Genomic DNA, 22,259 nt, shown 5'->3' on the forward strand with positions numbered 1-22,259 from the left:
TTTTAAATATTTTTTTTAATATAAGAGACGTATAAAATAGTTGCTTAAGATTAAAATAATCTGTTGTTGATAGTTTTTTCACTGTTTTATTTTTATTTACTTGTCACTATAATTTTATTTTTTTTTTTATTATACGATCATGTCTGTTAAATATTATTTCATTCATTATCCCTTTATCAACTTAACTATATTAATGCATATAATTATTTTTTAAGTATTTAATTAATCGCTATTTCACGGATTTCTTTAATTCGGCAGAATAATAATTATTATTATTTTGTTTTAATAACATGTGTAACTGGTCAAGAAAAAAAATATGTTAGGTATATAGGTGGCAAAGCTGCAGCGTGATTCTCTGCATCTCTTTCTCCATCTTCTTTCCGTCCTCTCGGTGCTCTTTCAGACACGACCCACGTAGGTCAGTGACCCTATTACTTTTTGTTTTTTTAATTTTATTTTTTGGTACAATAGAAATACAGTTTTAATTTCCTAGAGTGTCTGTACTGTAAATCCTAAAGGTAGTTTTTTTTTTTTTTAGCATTAAAATATTTATTCAAACAAATGTAAATTGAGTAGAACAGTAGGATTTAATATAAACAAGACTGTGTGCGTTTAATAATGTGAGTAGTGGTAGCATAGTTGTTAAAGAAAGTCTTTCACTGTAGTGTATAAGCAGGCAGACCACAAACCAGTTGTGATCGCGTGAACCAGAGAGAATACATACATCAAAGAGGAGAAAAAGGAAAAAAAGGAGGAAGAGGAGGTGGTGGTGATAGTGATTGTGATGGTGATGGTGGAGGATGAGGATGAGGATAAGGATGAGGATGAGGTGGTGGAGAGAAGGGTAAAGCGGACCAAGTGTTGGTACCAGGCACCGATGTGTTCTACTTACATGGCACACTTAACAGACGCCTCGGTTCTGGGTTCTCGATTCTCGATTCTCGATTCTCAGTTCTCGGTTCAGGATCCTGCAAAGTAAAGCCAGAATGGGCCTACTCCATCACGACCATCACCAGCAATATGCCGTCTATATTTAACTAGTTTTATTTATTTTTAAATTATCTCCATCTCATTAGTATAATTGACATTTTATTTTTAAATTTAAATTTAAAATTAAAAAAGAGAAAACACAACTGATTAAATTTATTTTTAAAACTTTTTAATTATTAAAATGAATAATTCAATTAATTTTAATGTTACAGTTTCTTTCTGTTATAATATATTTTTCATTCTCAATGAAATAATAATGATAATAATAAATGACAGGTGCATATATAACTTATCCCAACGAAAAAAGAAACTAGTTACCATTCAATAATAATTTTATGTATGTACAATTATAAAAAATTTAAAAACATAAATATTTTAAATAAAAAACATATTTATTATTTTATATGACGTCAGTTGCCGAATTAAAAATGCTCAATGAAAGAGATATATAATCGATATATCATCTAATGAACTTATGACATTAAATAGTGGGTTATTTAATTTAAATAATTGTTATCGAGAATTAAGGTCAAGTGTGCACTTGTGCACTCCAGTGATTTACTTTTATAACAAACAAAGCTCCTATATATTTAATATTACTGAATAAATATAAGTTTTATTAAATAAGAGATTAATAATAATAATGACAATAAAATGAAATTTTTTTTAACCCGAGTATTGAACTATCAGGTTCGATTTCTCTTATTGGCAACTAAATCATTCACACCGTACGTGATTATATTTAAAATTAAAACCACACATGTGTTCATTTCTATTAAAGTCACGTGTATATATATAATATCGATATGTAGACATTAATATACACTTGTATTTTATGTACTTTTTAAGGTAAAACCCTTTAGCAGGAAGTTGATAAGTATATATATAATATATAAACTCCCAATACAAGTAATATCATCATCGTGAGTATTGATATAAAATCGTTTGTATATATATATATATATAATTTCTCTTCCAGATGAGTTTATAAGCATTTGTAAAGGTTTGAGTGTTTGTGCGTGTGTGTGTGGGGGGGGGGGGTTTATTTGTATAGGTTGTAGGACCTTGTTTCATGACCTACATGCTGCAGCAAGGCCGTTATACTCACGATGATGATGATGATAATATGCCTGATATGTAAACCATCAGAAAACCAGAAGAAGATAAAGAAAAAGAAAGGAGATATAATATAATATTATATGTCTTAAAATCTTGACTGGTGTGCGATGTTCCTCATGTGCACGGATCAGTATTTTATGAACAAATAATCTCATTAGAGTATCAATTGTTAAAATTACGGCTTACATCGCTTTGACTATAAAATTATAAATTTTATTTCATAATCTTTCGATATAAATCAAAATTTTTTTTTTACTTAGACTCAAACGTGTAGAGTACTATGTACATTATTAGGTCATGTCTTCTGTACTACGACATGTATATATATATATTTTTTATGTATTACATATCAAAAATAGTCGTTCTGAAACTGTAATCTACTCTGTACGACGTAGGCGCATTTAACTAAACTATTTATCAATTTTATCATCTTACCTTGATCTTGATCTTTACTTATTATTCCCATCGCTGTTTTTGGCCTTGATCCCTTGATTCTACATCTCTGTTGTACTAAACTCAACGAGCCTCGAGTTCTCTTTTATTTTCTCTCACGTCTGTATATTTTTATTTATTAAATATTAAATATTTTTACATATATGTACCACAATCCTACATCATCATACTGACAAACAAGAATAATACTGAAGAGCCATTTACAGATTGACTAAAATTTACCTACTGAGTAATTCGATATAATATCGATCGATATCTTGGATTTTAAATAATATAATTATCTATATTATCGGTAATCTGTACCATCAGGATCTCTATTATCGATACACCTGTGTCATAGACATCCACCCGAAGCCCGAATACTTTTATTTGTTGCGCATAAGCATTGAGATTCGCGCGCAGTTTTTTTCTATCGCGGAAATTTATAAACTCAATTTTTATTGAGGTAAGAGACCTAGTACCCGATCAGAGGATTAGTACCTGATCACTCCATGTATTTGTATATTTATATTTAGTAGAATATAGTAAATCATGAGTGATCGGGTACTAGGTCTCTTAATTATTAAACCAAAACAAAAAAAAATAAATAAATAATTAAAAAATTTTAAATTAATTAGAATGATTATTTAAATATTTTTCTTTGAGCGCTAAACTTTTTTTTTTTTGACTATATAAATAATTATTATTAAAAAAATCATGTGATTATAGTACTGGAAAAAAAAATATAGCATTGATGTGATTTTCATTGAATTTATTAGAGTATTTTATATAAAATACCATAAATGATAACTTTTTGATTTAATTTCAATAGGTTTAAAATACTACAAACGTATATTTTTAATAAAAATAATTGTTCTTATTGCTAAATAATTGGTACATACTATACACACATTTTAAAACTTTTTTTCATTTACTTGTAATGCTCTCAAATAAACTTTTTTCAAAATTACAATTAATGAATATGATTTAAATAATAATACTAATATATCGATGACACACATTAACAATGTGTTAAAATATATATATATTTATATATAATATTTATTATTCTCAGTTGTACACACAGAGAGCTTATTATCTTATCTTTTTTTTTTATTTTTTTATAAAACAATCAATCAACTTTAAACAATAATAATGATATTAAAATTGAAATAAATTTCATAATCAATATACTAACAACAAATATAACAATTTTATCATAACAATTTTGCCCGGTTCAATACATTTTTTTTTTCTTTAATTTAAAAAAATTTTTATTATTATTGCCATGTTTATATATACATACATTTAATTACTGAGATACTCATTAGATGTGCAACGTAATCAATCCGTTATATTATTAAATATATTCATTCATTTATTAATTTAAAATTTGCGTTTTTTTTTTTTATTTGTTTTTTTTTATACAGAGATCAAATACCCCGTAAAAATATGCATGCGTACACGCTAGCACTCACTATTATTATGCTAATAATAGTAATTATTGTAGTTTATATTCTGTAACTTTTTCGCAATTCGACCAGTACGCAGTGATTTAAATGGACTAGTTGTCATCCTGATTGCGGACATTTATTCACAAATAAATTCTATACAGACGAAATATTGAGCAACAAAAGCCATTGTGTTAATTATTGAATTGTTCAAACTTTAACTCCCTGTTTGGCGAGCAATTGCTTTCGTTGATCAAGACTGGGTGATGGCTCATCATCATAATTTATTATTGTTTTAGTGCCATCGAATGATTTTGTATGTCTAAATGTATTTAATGCTTTGAGACAATTACTACTTGATAATTCAATTGATTTAGAATTTTTAAGTGATGCATTTGCTAATTTTTTAATTGTTTCAGATATTGGACTCGTTATAAAGTCAACTATTTCCCGATCTTTATGTCGAGAAATCGAATCTTGATATTGTTCTTGAATTTTATCACAAGTATTGTTACTGATGATTATATTTTTGTCTTGGCGAGTACTATTATTATTATCATTTACTTTTTCTGAAGATTTTTCATTTTCCTCAGTAGGTATAAAATAATGATGATCTGATTTAATGTTCATCTTAGAGGATAAATCATTGTCATTATCATTAAATTTATCTGATGACGAGTCATTGTTTATGTCTAAAAGAGATTTTGGTGGTGCTTCAACATATCCACTTTCATCACTATCAGCTTCTTCTTCATCCAATGAATCAAGAGTTACAAAAGATGATTCTTTTATTGTTTCAAATAATTTATTTACTTGATTAACAACCACACAGTCTGAATAAATTTCGTCTGTTGCTGTTGCCGGCATTGCTGTTACGGCTGAGGCTGCTGTTGCTGCTGCTGATGTTGCTTTCACTTCCATCCTCCTTCCGGTTATAGTATTTTCCAATCTAGCTGAACTTTCTCCGTGAGGCCTGTAGTCGACGACCTGAATAATTTCAACGAGAAACACAACACCAGCATATTACTAAATGTCAGCATATTTTAATATCTATCTAATAAATAATAATAAAATAATATTTTCTACATACCTCACTAAATACTTGATTGTCCTCAAACTCAAATACCGGATTTGAAGATTGATTTATTTCACGTTGTTCGTTTTCCTCCTCCGTTAAATCGTCATCGTCACCTGCCATCAAGGATGAGTATATTTTTCTAATACCGATGGTTCTTCCACAATTAATAAATCTTGTATTTCCTCCCGAACACACAATGAAATTTGAAGGCGAAGAAGACGAACAAGAGGAAGAAGATGAAAATGAAGATGAAGATGATGACGATGATGATGATGAAGAAGAAGAGGAACAACACTCAGATGTATTTCTGGGTACAAATTTAACAACACCGGAAGAAGATCTTACAATGTCATCGGAGAATAATACTCTTCTACCATTGGAGGTAGATCGTGATTCGGGGTCGACACTCGCATTATTGGTATCATCAATACCAAGCGCTCTCTCTTCGCTGTTGGACGTACTCGCAGTCTCGCATCCGCTTGAGATACTTGCATTTTCGTCCAAGTATTCGCTTGAGGCGCCGGCACGATTCAAAGCGTCAACCAATCTTGCCAATCGCCAACCATCCTGATCCTGCCAGCAACGTGCTACATTCTCCAATGACCTATAGACACATTACATCGTTATTATTATTATTATTATTATTTTAAATTCTTTTTTTTTCTTTCCAATTAAATTAAGAAAAAAAAAATATATACCTCAATTCCTCAAGCAATCGCTTTTGTTCAATTTCTTCAGCCACAGAATCCTCTTCAATAGCTGATAACTTTGGAGCACTTTTAGATCTTTCAAGAGGTGGCCTGTAATTTTGTCCACCTGTACTCAATAATATTTTCCTACGTGGAAGTGACGGATTCTCGTAAACGGCGTTCGCTAACGAGAGCCTAAAAAAAAGTAAATAAATTTAATTAAAATGATTGTATAATAGACAAAGAAAAATGAATTGATCGATCGCAGATTTAAAATAGAATCGTGTATATGAATGATAAGCGAGTGGAATTGATGCGACCCAATTCGTGACTCTATATCTCTAAACTTGTTGATGGTACGACTGGTGCGACTGGTGAATAAGAATGGAGCACACTTGAATATACATACATATAGGTATATGTGTTCAGTAACAGCGGTAGCAATTACAATCTACATATACAAATAACAAGGTGGATAATCTTTGTTTATATTATTCGCGACAACTGACGACCCCAATAATGTAAACCCGGTTACCCTTTTTAGGTTGCATATTATTTATATATATATAAATAATAAATTACCTGGCATTTTGTCGTGATACTTTGTCCCTACGGAATTCAATGAGGGCTTGATGTAGTCGTGTATTTAAGGTTGATGCAAGTCTTCTTGCGGTTGATTCCTTTGAGCACAGGGCAGCATGACATCTTAATTCAGGCCTGAGACGTCGCCCTTCGTGTCTGTATACCCAGACAAAGAGGCGTGGGTGTGAGACAGGAGCGGCACAATAAGTAACACGGTGTGCCCAGTACTCTGTCAAACCGTGGTCCTTGGTAGTGGCCGTCAGACCACCATTCGTAACCGTCAGTCTCATCGTCACGTCTGGTCTGTTACTGCTAACGTAATTGCGCCACAAGGTTGAAATAGGCTTTTCAACACAGCCCTCACCTAGTATATAAACATTTTTTTTATATTATTACTACAATCATTTTACAATAATATAAAAATCTATTAAATTTAATACTTTCGCCGAGGTCGACATAACAATTATTGTCAATTCAACAATAACTCTTTTAAACAACTAATACTATATACATATTTTACTTTATTATTTTCTTTTGCTAGTCATTCAAGCAAACATAGCGCTATATAAATATATATATATATACAATAATAATTTAAAGGCTTTGCTCGTCCGTGACCTCTCTTACAATTTAAAACAACTTTCCATCAGTGTGTTGCTCTGAATAATCCTCTTCTCCGTGTACTCTGTGTATATTATAAATGTACATCGAAGTCGACTTGAATCACTGATTTATAAAACCAACGCCTTTTAAATATTTTCTCTAATTTTATTAACTTTTATTATTATTGTGGCATAAAAAAATTTAAGCCCATGAATTATATACCGTATAATAGAGGAAAGAAAAATTAAACTGCTAGGTATATCGAGAAAAATCGGAAGTATACGGATAATATTATTTTCACCTGGATATTCAGTAGACCGGATACACGGAGAGAAAGGTTCACTCAACCGACACTATGCAACAAGAGATCTTATTCCTTTAGTACTCAAACCATATTGCCATTTAAATCCATTCTTATTCCATTACAACTTTAAACGATAAATATTATATATCAATTGTTTTCCGTTGATAAGATAATTATCTGATAATTGATAAAAAAAAAACCCTTATTTTACACCGGATATATAATTATTTTATCTTTACAATAGTAAATTATAGTTTATCTTTATCTGTAGAAAGAATTGTTTGTGAAAAAAATTGTTCACAATTGTCACATATTTTCTACGCAATTAATCTACAAGTTATTTTTAATTATTATTATTAACCAACCCTATAATTGATGTATTGTTTCACCGACCTTGAAATAGTTTATTATTATTATTATTACATTCTTCTAAGATTAATCAATAGATAATAATAATAAAAATCAATGACCTGACTGTAACCTTTTGTACATGATAAAATATGTAATTATTTAAATGATAATTATAGTTTGATCATCTTATATTATGTTTTAGTTGTATTTATAAACAGATGGTGATATAATTAACTTGATAATAGAATAATGAAAAATTACACGACGGACATACGTAATGAAAAAAAAATACGATAAGATTTAATTACTTGTTGTTTTCTGTGGTTATAATTTATTTATTTATTTTTTTTTTAAATCGCTTCTTAACTTTCAGTATACCGTGTAAATACATATATAATTCATATATTAATTTTAATGGTAAACAAGATCGTTCAATTTAACTCCATATATCCGGTATTCATTAAATCACGTTTACCAACTTTTAATTTAAAGTATAATAAGTCCATAGACAATTTTATCGATCAATGTGAGCGCAATTAGATTTTACTGCAATAAACAATTAAATACACGTGACCTATTAGCTTTTATTTGTAACAAAAAATGATAATAATTTTTAAAAAATTTTACATATATTATGCATATTTGTATTATTCTCTTGCAGCGCTATTATAAATTATTAAAAACACTTGTTGCAATATCACTATATCAAATAAATTTATTGCGATTTTCAGAGCAAATCTTGTTGATAATTTTAATTTATATATGTATACTCTTTATTTTTATTAACTGGTTTAATTAAATAGACAGATAATCAGAGAAAAGTTACCTTTGGCCCATCCCGTAAGCACATTTCCAAGATAAGCGACCTTGTAACAGGGATCGTATTCAGTGATCGAGGCATTGCCTCTGTGTCTTTTCCATATTCTTCCTAACCCTCGCTTCAAGGATCTCAAGGTTCGTTGGCCAAGCTCCTTACCAGCAGATGCTGATGCTGATGCTACTGCTGAATTGCTGGTGTTTTGGCCAGTAATCTGCTGAACACATCCTTCATCACAAACCGAATCAGCAGCGACAATATCTCCCATGGTCTTCATGCTCTCCTTGTTTTTCAAAAATTTTATTTCAGTCTTTAATTCTCTTGTATTGTTTTTATTTTTTTTTATTTTTTTATAACTTTAAAGTAAATTTATTAAAGTTAAATAAAATCCTATTAATATCATCGTACATGGATATTCGTCATGTCTCTTTGACAGATTACATGGTCGATTATTTATTATTTGGCAACATTGACGTTATTATATTGATCGACTAAATCTTTTTATGTAATTCAGGATCAATCGAGGTTTTTAAATAATACATGTATGTAAATGTATGTTGTAAGCAACTATGACGTAAATAGAGTTTTACTTTTATTATTATTTTTTTTGTAACTATTATTGCTTTAATAAGACGTAATAGTAATAATATAACAAGTAGTACATGACATCAATTGAATAAGGCACTGATTATCTGAAACAAATAAAATTAAATAAAAAATAGCAAGTATTATATTTTATGACTATTATTATAAATATGAATATAATATAGAACATGTAGTTGAGATAAATAAATTAAGAATAAATTTTTGAGTTGACATGCCAACTAGAAACTCCGGTTTGCTTTTTCCCACCGGATGTTTCTCGCGGTATCCGTTGAATTCACCAACCAAGATTAATATATTTTTTATATTATACCTATTGCTAAAACGAAAGCATACCATTTTCAAGCAAAACGTTTTATTATATTATTATACACATAAGACGTGGCTTTTTTTCTTCCTTATTATAAATTATTGTCAAAATCATTGCATTTCTACGTGCATCGTATTTTACATGTATATATATATGTAAATTAGTTTAAATATCGTTGCACAGAATAAGAAAAATTTATTATATTTTAGTGTCCTTGTTAAATGACGTTGTCTTTTTATTTTATTTTTTTTTGTCTCTCGATTAACATACTATACAAAGTGATGTGCTACGTGCTGGGAATCTTTTTTCGATTCACATTTTATTCAAGAGAAGATAAGCAAAAAAAGTAACGATAAAAGATAGCTGACTGTTGGTGGTTTTCTGTTTTTAAATTGACAGAGCTACACTTGACAGTGACTATATAGGAAAGGGGAAAAAAAACTAACCGTTAACCTAGTGACACGGAAGAGCTAGAGGAACCTAGATTAAAATACATATATATTCACATTCCATAAATTCTTATATGCATCCACATACAATATATTTGACATGCAGTAATAAAACTAAAGTATTTTGAAATTATGTAATAGACCTTATAGAGCTTTATGAAGTTTAATTATGTAGTTAATTTTCTCGACCTTGAATTCATCATTTTTGATAGACCAGATTTTTATAACCCAGACAGAGAGAGATTAATAATGGGATAAGTATTAATAATAATAATATTAAAAAATATAGGTCAAAAGGGGAGATGTCTTATATAGATTGAGGATAAAAGGAAAAGTGTGTCCTTTGTCCCACATACTTTAGCATTTTTATCAAACGTAGAAATATTTAAATGGTATAAAAATATTAATGAAATGAAAGATAAATACTAATAATGATCATAGTATTGGTAGAGATAATGATTATTTGAGCGTGCGTGCAGGAAATTTTTCGAAACTCCAGAGGGAAAGGAAGTCTCGCTATACTCCTCATGTATATGATTAGAGTATTTGCAGTAAGAGAGAAAATAATTTTCAACCCTTTGCGTGTTGTTAAAGAATCAACAACGACGTAGATCGGTGGATATGATGATATCGGCCTTGACAGGGATACAAATAAATAATTTTATATTATAATATCATTAATATTTGTATATTGAATGATTAGAGAATTTTATTGAAACGATGGTGTATTTTTAATATTTTAATTTCATGTATACTTTTTGTTGCTATCTGTATGCTATATATATACATTATGTCTTATTATTTGTAATTGATCTCATCCGAGCTGATGATAATAACAACTGGCATCAGGTGTATATATATACTTATAAGGTTTTTTTTACATCAGCTATATATAAGTTATTATAATGTGCTACTGATGAGTCGTCACATATACACTTGACATATACAAATTTTTAAACATTTGTAATAAATAATGTATGTATACCTATAAGTACAAGAAACGTACATGTTAAAGTTTAATGATTAATGTAACGAACAACATAATAAAGATCAAGTTCAAGGTATGCTTTTTTTTCCTTTTATTTGTTCGTTTATGTATACATATATTTATGTGAATCATCAATTATTGTATAATAGATAAATGCAATAATCTGTCAATTAAATTTTTTAATCCGTATAATTGTAGTAGATAATGTTGTTAAATTACATCGACACTATACATAAAACTTTTATGGACAAGTTAATGTTAATTTTAATGAGTAGTATTATAAACTTGATAAAATATATATACATATACATATATGCTGACAATAAACATAATGGTGAATATATATTTGCACGATGGTCTCGTACAGATGATGATTATGATTATCATAATGATAATGATAATAACGATAAGCTAATGGCGGCAATACAGGTGATATAGTCAGATTATGTCGCGACGATCTAAAGAATCGTAAAATATTAAAACGTGTTTAATAAGTACAGTATCTATACACATTGCATTGAACGAATTTAATTACGACCTTATTATTTACTCATCGCAGCAACATGTGGCTTGCACGACTTGAATACAAAACCTCTTCGAAGGACAACCTCTCGTCATTGGGAATACATATACATATATATATGTTTAACATAAATCTTAAACGTGAACTCATAATTAACCGCGTCCGATAATGTTAAATTTTTATATACACTGTAAAAAATCACCGGGGTAAGTCCAAACGGTGTAGGTGTTAAAATTATCGGTGTTAAATTTACCCCCGATAGCGGTGTGAAAATAACGCCGCCACCGGTGTAAATATTCTAGACCGGTGTTAAAATAACGCCGCCACCGGTGTAAATATTCTAGACCGGTGTTAAAATAACGCCGCCACCGGTGTAAATATTCTAGACCGGTGTTAAAATAATGCCGCCACCGGTGTAAATATTCTAGACCGGTGTTAAAATAACGCCGCCGCCGGTGTAGATATCCTTTACCAGTGTTAAAATATTTTACTTTGTGAATATTTTTACTTACTCGATCACTATACTTGTTAATAAATGATATTTTTTATTAATTTTCATAAAGAACTGACATTTTTTGTGTTTTATAATCTTTAAAGTTAATAATCCAAGCGGACGCAGTTTACCCTGCCTTTACACCGATTTTACTCCGCTTTTACACCGGTTACCCCGATTTAACACCGGTATTTTTAACACCGGTGTAATTTTATTTTAACACCGGGCGGAGTTAAAATGAGTCCATTTTTAACACCGCTCTTTTTACAGTGTAGAAGCAATATGATTACTATAGTTTTATACAAATATAAATATTATATTTCCGGGCAAACGACCCACAAACCAAGATACAAAGTAAATGTACAGGTATTTGCTATTTGTAAACGGTAGTTGATCATATAATTCATACTATATGGATATCATGATACATATGTATACATGATATCCATAGCATATATATTATAGTATATAGCAAACAGCAACTGGATCCAAGTTGTGCATATTAAATAGTAAGTATGTTAAGTGCGAGTAGTTCAGGTATTTACGCATAAGCATCACCAATGAATACACCGTACAACACATACCCAATCATATTTTTATTCCAATGCTCCGTTATACTATACTGCAATCATAGACTAGTTTATCATGAATTTATCTATCTATCGATCTATTTATATATCTATAATACCAACACAAATCTAATTTTATTACAGATATGCTTTCACCTCCAATGATCCCAATAAAATTTTATTGTAACAGAGTAGAAAAAAAAAGAAAATAAAAGAAATGAGGCACTATAACAGTCACCCATTTTTTTAAATTTCTTTCTCTTTTATTGCTTCGGTATAAACAGTAGATTTTATTTATTAAACAAAGAAAAAAAAGTATCAACACCCGGGTGTCTCGTCGCGGCCATAAGAGCATACACCGCGACGTTATTTTTGCTATTGTATGCAAAATTGTACATAATGCCCACACGTACAAAAATAGCTACTATTGCATACCTTCGACAGATACCTTCCGGTTATTCTTCCCAATCATCAATTATAACTGTAGTATGCTGATACTATAATATATACGACACTTTTTAAATAAACAAATAAAAATAAAAAAGTAATCGCTGAAGCAATAGATCCATATTTAATCGGTATATATATACAATGGAATTAATTCATGTCACCATCTAGTGTAATCCATTTATAAAGGATCATATAAGATGATGACGTAGTCATTGACTACAATTATATTGACATTTACAAAACACCAAGGGTATACAGATATATATATATGTATATGTGTTGATGCTCCATATGAAAGCGCTCTGGCGAAAGTTTAAACAAGTCAATGGCCTATGTGCGAGCTCTCAACTGGTATATTCTCAACATCTCAACCGTCTCAACGCCGGTGGTTTTGTGGTGGGTACGTGTTTTTTACGCCGCGCACGGCGGTTACCTTGATCGGTCTTCCGAGGTACCCATCATCTAAAGATTATCCTCCTTTACTACGGAACTTTCAATTTGATTCATCATCAAAGTAATTTTAGCACTAGAAACAGCATCATCACCATCACCACCACCACCGTGTAAGACTCATTAGCAGTAATTATTTTAAATCTACTGATGCTGATAAATCTATTGTTATTAGTTTAATTTAATTAACTAATAATAATTAAAAAAATATGATTATTGACACAAGAAAACAATTAGGTATGCTATAAGTGACATATTCGTGTCCCATCAGTACTCGAGTGGAGGGAATGTGTGTGACAGAAATCCTAATGATCGTTTCCTGTCAGGTGCGTAATCATCATCAACACACATATAACAACAGCCCGTAGAGAAACGAGACGACGAGAAACTACTCTGACGTTGTTGGTTGTTGCCCCTCAGTCCTATACTAACTCCTACCCGTCCTCTTCGAGACTTAACTTATTACACTGACCGTATAGTAGAGACGAGTTGAGGGCATTTTCCTGTCAGGTGTATTTCTCTCTTATGTGTACATGCCCGGAAATCCGCACATATATCTATTTATATATATATATAAACCGTCAACAACTTTCTTCTTTGCTAATGTAATACGCAGACTCATAATAGTACAGCTTTTTTTTTATTTTATCATGCCTTTTATTGCTATTATTATCAATTTAACAGCTAATGGATTTAAAAAAAAAAAATAAAAACTATAAAAAAATGTATTTATTACTAGTGATGTAATGGTGATGATGGCAGTAGTATTACTGATGATATTGCTGACAACTACTGAAGATTAAATTTATAATAAGTTTATAATAATTTATTTAGTAAGGAATAATCTGGCTACCACCGACTCCGCAAATCACTAAAAAAGAGAATGGAAGAACTACTACACTACTGAAAGAATGGCATTCCAGTGGTATTTCCCGTGTCACTTAGACACTATTTTCCGTCGTGTCTCACGACACTTTCACGACGACGAACCTACACCAAGTTCCACCGCACGACTATTTTATCACTTGGCTATTTTTTTTTTTTTTTTCTATATTATATCCTTATTTTTTTATTCTACTTGTAATTTACGCCAGTAACTCATTTTTATTTTCATTACTTGAAGATGATTTTTGTAATTCTTAATATTTAATTTAACTGTAGAAAGGAGTCCTAACAAAAACCGAAAACTGACAATGTATTGTGATATCTGTGAATAATAGATTTGAACTAATATAACTGCACATCGTCCTATTCAGTTTAAAAGTAATAAAACTCGTCGAGGAATAATAAAACTCGCACAAGCGAAGCCTGTTAGTCATAGTTGAATCACGTTCCGGTATGACAATTCAGCCCTAATGCTAATAACATCAAATTTTTCCGTTGGTTATTAAAAAAATAAGAAAAAAAAAGCACATTTTTATTTTGAGAGTACAAAAATTTAGGAAAATTTATATATACCACATATCATTGCAGAAGAGATAAATGCTGATAATAATAATAAATAAGAACTGTAAAAAAAATGTTTAATGCATATTTGCTATCCTCACGATAATAACAAAAGCAATAGGAAGAATTAAAAAATGCTGGTTATTTACGATCGTTCAAGGCAACAGAAGGCTGATGTTATGACCTTGCAGGGTACATCCAAGCCATCCAAACCCATCCAAGTTTATACAACCGACAAAGGTACTCCATGTCACATTGACCCTATATATATATGTACATTCTTTACAACAAGACACTCCAAAATATAATATCTAACAATATATACCCACATATGCATATGCATGTATATCATCATACTCTTTTTTAAATTCAAAAAAACAGCATCAACAAAGCTACTTGCTACTTTTTTCTGTATATAAATAAGCGGGAAAAAATTTAAACTTGTTAATTTATTATCAAAACTTTAAAAAAAAAAATTTTTTTTTTCACCATTCATTTAAAAGTATAAATAATAAATTAGAATGACAATTTAAATAATAAGAATAATAAAAATATATATATGTATAATGCATACCTTGTTGCATGACACTAACAAATTTCACGTCAATAAAAACAAAAATAAATAAAAATAAAAATTTTCGTTGTCACTAATTAAAACTAGTACCCAATCTTATAAATGCATAATTTAAAATAATAAACTGTGAAAATAAGTTAGTCGTAGGATGTTAATATATAATATTAGAATACTACTTAATATATAAGATCCGACGCATGTCGTGTCCGTTTACCAACTGATGTCGACTACTGTTGAATGCAACCTGGTATCTGGTATACTACGACGCGCGCACAACTACATTACACATATATATATATATATTAGATAGCTTGTATATCGCGAAAGACCGCGCGCGGTTTAAAACGACTACTATAGTGAGCACAAGACAGCGATAGAAAGATAGGAAAAAATTGCACCGCGTTTATTTATTTTATGTGTACATATTAATGCACTTGGCATCGTCACCTGCATATTTAAAAGGTATTAACCTATAATAAATTATATTAATTAACAATAATTATGATGTATATCATCTTCAACATGATTTATATATAAAAGTAAAAAAAAAAAATAATAAATAACTTTTTACAATCTGTGCATTCATCAAATGGTTATTAAATTATTTTATTAAAGTAGATTTTTAAATAGTCGTCCACTTTCTATACGTATAAAATGTAATATGTCATGACAACATAAATCGAATATACAACAACGACACACACCCGCGTAAGTTTCTTATTCTTACATAAATATACTTTCGATTGGAAATTATTTTTTTGACTCGCGTTATTGTCGTGATTTTACTGGAAAAAATAACCGATTATATCCTTATTAGAAAATAATTATTATTTGACGTAATAAAATAATGAAAAAATAAAATCGTATGTCGCGTGATTAATTTACTTGTCGGCGTATCCAAATAAGAAAAACTCTATGGTAGTTTTTATAAACTTTTGAGCACTCAGAAATTATATGCATTGTCAGAGATATTATCAAGAAAATTCGAGAAATTGTCAATTGATATAAAAAAAAAAAAACTTTCATGTGTATAAGTCAGTATATACACACTTCGAATAATCTATGTAATTATTTTTTTTATCAGTTAGAATAAGGCTGGAAAGCATGACATGTATATGTCATGTAGTCATCGATATTGGTATCGACAGTGAAATTTCTTTCTTGTTGATAAAAATAATTTAAAACATAATTAAGAGACGATATATGAATGAATAATTATTACAGAATCTCACGTGTAGTTATGATAATAAATATATTAAATATGCCAAATGAAAATAAAAACATAATCTTATAGTTAAACGTCACAGAAACGAGTCGCTGTAAAAAATATGCCAATGATTATTGTCACCATAACATTAATAAAAGAATAATATACATATATATTTTTAAATAGCAAATAAGGCACGTTTTAACATGTTATTAATATGACGATGATAATATTTGTCTGTATATTATATTAGTAATGTAAGATAGAGAAATTGTCTGACAATTGACGTCAACTGCGACCAGTGAAAAATTGACCAGCGGTCAATTTTTAAATTTAATGCCGGTTGTCTTGCCAACTTTATTTTTTCCAGATAAATATTTTATAAAAAATTATGATCATTTCGTATTTTTAGTATATATACATAGATTAATGTATAACGTATTAGACAGTGCAAATAAAAAAGTTTTGGAGCGTGTTTCCGTCTCACACATTTTCTGCGACATCGATTCTAAAATATTATAAAACACACGCGTTATGATGTGTATTTAAACCTGTCTTTCAGCCTATACCAATAACTTGATATGACGTTATACTGATATATGTTTAAATATAGATATATTCACTTTATATCGGTTATTCTCAATCTCGTTCTCAATTCCTATCCGGCCTATTATAAATCCTATACACCAATAATAAGCTTCCTTATCTGTATATAAAATTTTTTAACTTTTGTTATAAAAATTAAACTGTATTTTATATCCTTTAAATAAATTTTAACGAGTAAAACAAATGGATATTTTTTAATAAATCTATCATGATTATCATCAGAAATAAATAATTGTCGAAGTGGATTATTGGACAGTAAGGATAAATAATAGAAAAAGGCTACCAGCCTGAGTAATGGTCATAATAATTTACATTGAACGAGAGACTCCTCTAATCAAATTGACCCTATATATACATACTGAGGAGTGAGAAGAAATGAGAGAATGAAAGAAAAAGAGACAACGACAATAAAATAAATTGCAAGTTCTCGGGAGTACGTCTACTACACGTCATGTAAAATATTTTACACTTGCTCATCTTCAGCTTGATTATTAATCTTATACTAGTTTTTCTTAAAAATTCAAATATAAAAAAACATTTGAATTATTATGATTAAAAATATTATAAAATTCCCGGTATTTTACTAATGTATTTAAGTAAATTTCAAATTCGTAAATAAATTATCGACAATAATAATAATACCGTTAAAAAAAAATAAAAATGATATGCGAATAATTATTTTTAAAAAAATTTGAATTTCTTTAATTATGTCATGTATTGAAAATATAATAAATCATATTTAATAATTATATAAAAGGTGTATATTAAGACAATGATAAATGCATAAATAGGTAAGTAAGTTGGTAAGTTTGAGGATATAAAATGCCTGCATGAATAATAATTATGATAGGTTATCTTGTGATCATCGAATAGTTTCCTGACGCCGTTAGCACAGTCATTCTCTGACCATCTTCATTTATTTTTTAGTCCTATCGCATTTTTTATTTTTTTTCTATGATATTTCGTTGAGAACACCAGAAGGTCGTTCAGTTTTTTACGTTTAAACAAGAATCGACGATTAATCTAAAGAGTAATTGGCCTGTTTACTTATGTATAGTTGATTTTAGCAAAAAAGTCAAGCGATTCATAAATTATTTCGATAAATATATCTTTATTTCATTCAATTTATTAATTTTAATATTTAACAGAGTTATTTACTGTCTATAAAAAAAACATATTTTTAAGGTCAAAACAAAGCTTACGGTATTTTATAATTAAATAAATTCTTTAGATTTTATATTCGAGACCTCGTTCAAAGCAGTATAGATATTTTCGTCAAGGGCGTTTTCCGATACCCTTCTTGCTGGTGATGTGATGATTAGTATATTAATATATATATAGATATGTCATTATACATAAAAAAAATTAATAATTATAACTATACGTTGTTATGTGTATTGATTTTGAAATAACGTTCAAGTTCACGAGGGACTTTTTATCATTTGACTTCCTTATAATATATTTTTTAAGTTTTTTAAGTGACTGGATGTCATTGAGATATGTTAAAATATCAAAATATAATAATTATAATAATTTATTCCTTTCATTTTCAACTAACAGACCATTAATGTATACATATGTGCTATAATTAGTTTCAGTTTTTTTTTCCTCATTTTTCAGTTTAAATATTTAACATATATGTCTCGACAATAAATATTGTAAAAAATCTAACTTTTTTATTTATATTTTTTTGAATACTCGAATTTTTATCATTCAAACGTCTTTTTTGACATCAAAGAGGAAAACAAAAATTTTTAGAAACCGGTGATGAATTAAATAAATTTCGGGATTCGCATGTAGAATAACTAAAAAAATTTAATATATGTATAGGTATATAGTAGATATGCTATAATATTTTTAAATGTTTATATTTTACCATTTGCAGACAAAAAATTTTATAACATTTTTTAGATAGTTGTATATATATATAGATTTGTATTTATTTATTTGCATTCGAATAAAATTTGGAACCTTCCTTTATCCATAAAATAAACCTGTTTTTTATTTAATCGAAAAGATCCGGCTAAAGAATTTGCAATAACAAGCTGTCTATATTTTAGTAGTCTGTAGTTTTTAGGGGAACATTAATTTTTTTTTTTTTTTTTAAATCCTTTTTCGCTATTTTATTATTTTTGTAATATTTATCTTGAATAAAATATTGCAATAGACGAAAAAATAATCCTAAAGAACATACAACAAAAACAAAAACAGTCCCACGACAACAAAAACATTTTTATTATAAATATAATTTGTCTGATCTAATCTGCCAGAAAAAATATACTTTTTAATAAAGATCAACAACACAATTTATTCTTGGTACACCGTTTAATGATAATACGATAAGTGCGATAAATATGATATTATTAACACCTGTTTTTTTTTGTTTACAATAACATAATATAAAATTTATACAGTAATCAATAAAAGATTTTTATCTAAAAAAAAAAAAAAATTCGCAATCTCAATATCTGAAAATACCGGCTATTAATATGCTCTGATACGTAATCATAAATCATACATTATTGTCAGGTCAATAAACAATGACAATTGTAATAAGTTATAATTCTGAAAGATTTATGTAAAATAAAATTTAAAATCTAGTCAATAAATTAAGATGATAATAAAAAAAAATAATTTATTGTTATTATTATGATTATAATTGTGTATTTATTCGGCATGTACATTAATGAATTATAATAAAAAATAAAAATTTTAATGAGGAAGTGATTGTCGTTAAACTTGAGCTTAGCTACACAGTACATATATATGATGTCAATTAATAGTTGCGAAGGTCAATTGCATTGATTTAGCAAGATCACGATTGCGCTAATATAACTCGAGATTTATTTTTATTATTTATTTGATGGTCTGTTTTTATGGACTTAGCAATCGTTCACAGGGATCCGTTAACTGATTTTAGCATTAAACGGTATACCAACATTTTTTTTTACATTAAAACATAGTTATAAACAAAAGAATTTATGATGTAAATACTGTGAAAAAATTCACTGTTACAAGGGAAAAATAACTGTTGCGTGAAAAAACCGTCATGAGAAAACTCACGCGCAAGTTCCTTTCAAATTAATATATATATATATATATTTGTTATATTATACAGGAAATCTCGTCATCACGTCTACCAGCGTCTACCGCGTTCCAGAAATCAACCGCCGCCACCGCCAAATGCAACAATCCCACCATACCAACCGATACCAGTAGAGGCCATCAGAGCCACCAAGAACCACCAAGATCCACTTGGAGGACTTGGAGCACCAACCACCACTACTACCAAATCACATATATATATATATATATACACATATATACCCACGGTATACAGATACATGTACGCATTCCTCAACAAGAACGTCGCTGCGATCGTTCCACAGTTGAACTTGCAGGATAGGAAGAGTTATTAGATAGGAAAGAGAAGAGGGGCTTCCACCTGTTGAGGAAGATATATCATATTATATACTGTTAAAGAATAGTCAAACGAAAAGAAAAAAAAACTATCTAATACTGCTTACACATTATACTGATATTAGAAACTTGTCATGATCAGACAGTATATAAATTATTATTGTTTTTTTTTTTGACATGGTCAAATAGTATCAGCAAAAGCATAATAGTACCAGTATATAATATATTGTAGTATGATATGATACGTAAACGTGAGAGAATATACAGAATCAATATGGCAGGTGCGCGCGACCTGAACGGTTCAACACACTAGTCACTAGCTTACAGAAACTTAACTTCTCACACAACTGGTGCTTTTGATTTTGCTGCTGCTGCTTCAGTTACAACAAATTACAGAAAAATAATCCAAAGTTATCCATCATCATGATTATTATGATAAAATAAATATTTTTATTTACTCACCGTTAAATTGTCAAAATGATGTTTTTCTGCTCCAAATTAAAATAACCATTTAAAAGGCACCCTTTTTAATTATTTATATTATAATTATTTTGCAAAAACAATTATCAGCATCTTATATGAAAAGATGGTGAAAATTTTTTATGAAATAAATCGATAATGAAGACAACTCGTGCATCTTCTTGCTCTTCAGAGATGCCTATATATATAAACACTTGTGGTAGCACTTGTTATCAAAGAGAATAAAAAACTAAAGTTCACAATTAACGTTATATAATATTTAAGATAATTAAAAACTATCTATAATAAAATATAAAATATTTATTATCGAATTAAAAGGTTTACGATGACGCGCAACGTCGCGAAGGAACGGAGTAGAAATAATACAACCGTCTTATTGCTAGCAACGTTCGCCACAGCAACATAACTGGACACCGGTTAGGTAGGGGAACTTGACTGTTGACTGAACGAACAACCAAAGAACGTATATACATATACATATACTACAACATCACATACATATATGTATATATGTAATAAGAAAGGGAGGAAAGCAAAGGACGACTAACTGACTGTTGTCTATCCTTGTTTAATCACACACTCGCGTGCGCCAGAAGAAAAAGGATATCAAACAAGTTATGTATAAGTAGGTAGGTATATATGTATGTATACGCTGTAGATGTATTTTACCTTTAATAATATGTAGTACATAGATACTATATAGAATAATAAAATAGCGTAGGTGGCAAGTTTAAGTCTATGTGTGCCCCTTATTCCTGCTGTACGGCCCTGCTACATCCGATATCCGATCAAGGATCCACTTGTTATTTTTATTCTTATTCTTATTCTATTTAATTTAACTTTGTTTATATATAACTCCACAAAACTTTTCACACATATATCTATCATTTTTATTAAAAACACTTCCGATACCGGAGTTATTCATCATCACAATATTTATTTACTTTTTTTTTGCTATTAATATACTTCCTCTTGGTAATGTAATTATTTGTTTACAAGATAAATATTGTTTTAGTTTTTTATCAAATACTCACTGTAACTTAAGTTTTATTATGATAAGTGATAACAATAGTACATACGTTTATGATTTCAATTTCAAGATCATCTTGAGATGATGTAATTGACGAGATAACAACAACAACAATAATAATAATAACAATAATCTCGTTCATCTACATTACTTTGTGTAATAGCTTTTGTCGCTTTCCTTGACATTTTACTAAAAAATTAAAACTTATATAAATAAATATTATTTAATAACCAGCTCAATAAATA

The 22,259-nt window shown here is 29.0% G+C and overlaps 1 protein-coding gene across 2 annotated transcripts; it reads right to left on the reverse strand.

The window, feature by feature from the left end:
* Positions 1 to 3,885: 3,885 nt before the first annotated feature.
* Positions 3,886 to 21,397, reverse strand: LOC130668858 (putative uncharacterized protein DDB_G0277255). 2 transcript variants are annotated; one of them, XM_057471349.1, is made up of 6 exons: positions 20,967 to 21,397; positions 8,426 to 9,108; positions 6,342 to 6,705; positions 5,769 to 5,954; positions 5,083 to 5,674; positions 3,886 to 4,979 (listed from the first exon to the last, which is right to left on the reverse strand). In XM_057471349.1, exons 2-6 carry the CDS (start codon positions 8,691 to 8,693, stop codon positions 4,203 to 4,205), a joined length of 2,187 nt encoding a protein of 728 aa, XP_057327332.1. In that variant the 5' UTR covers positions 8,694 to 9,108; positions 20,967 to 21,397; the 3' UTR covers positions 3,886 to 4,202. The 2 variants fall into 2 exon arrangements, with proteins under 2 accessions (XP_057327332.1, XP_057327331.1); XM_057471348.1 differs by lacking the exon at positions 20,967 to 21,397 and adding an exon at positions 15,272 to 15,476.
* Positions 21,398 to 22,259: the final 862 nt, after the last annotated feature.

This window comes from Microplitis mediator, chromosome 5 (assembly GCF_029852145.1).
Source record: "Microplitis mediator isolate UGA2020A chromosome 5, iyMicMedi2.1, whole genome shotgun sequence".
Classification (NCBI taxonomy): domain Eukaryota; kingdom Metazoa; phylum Arthropoda; class Insecta; order Hymenoptera; family Braconidae; genus Microplitis; species Microplitis mediator.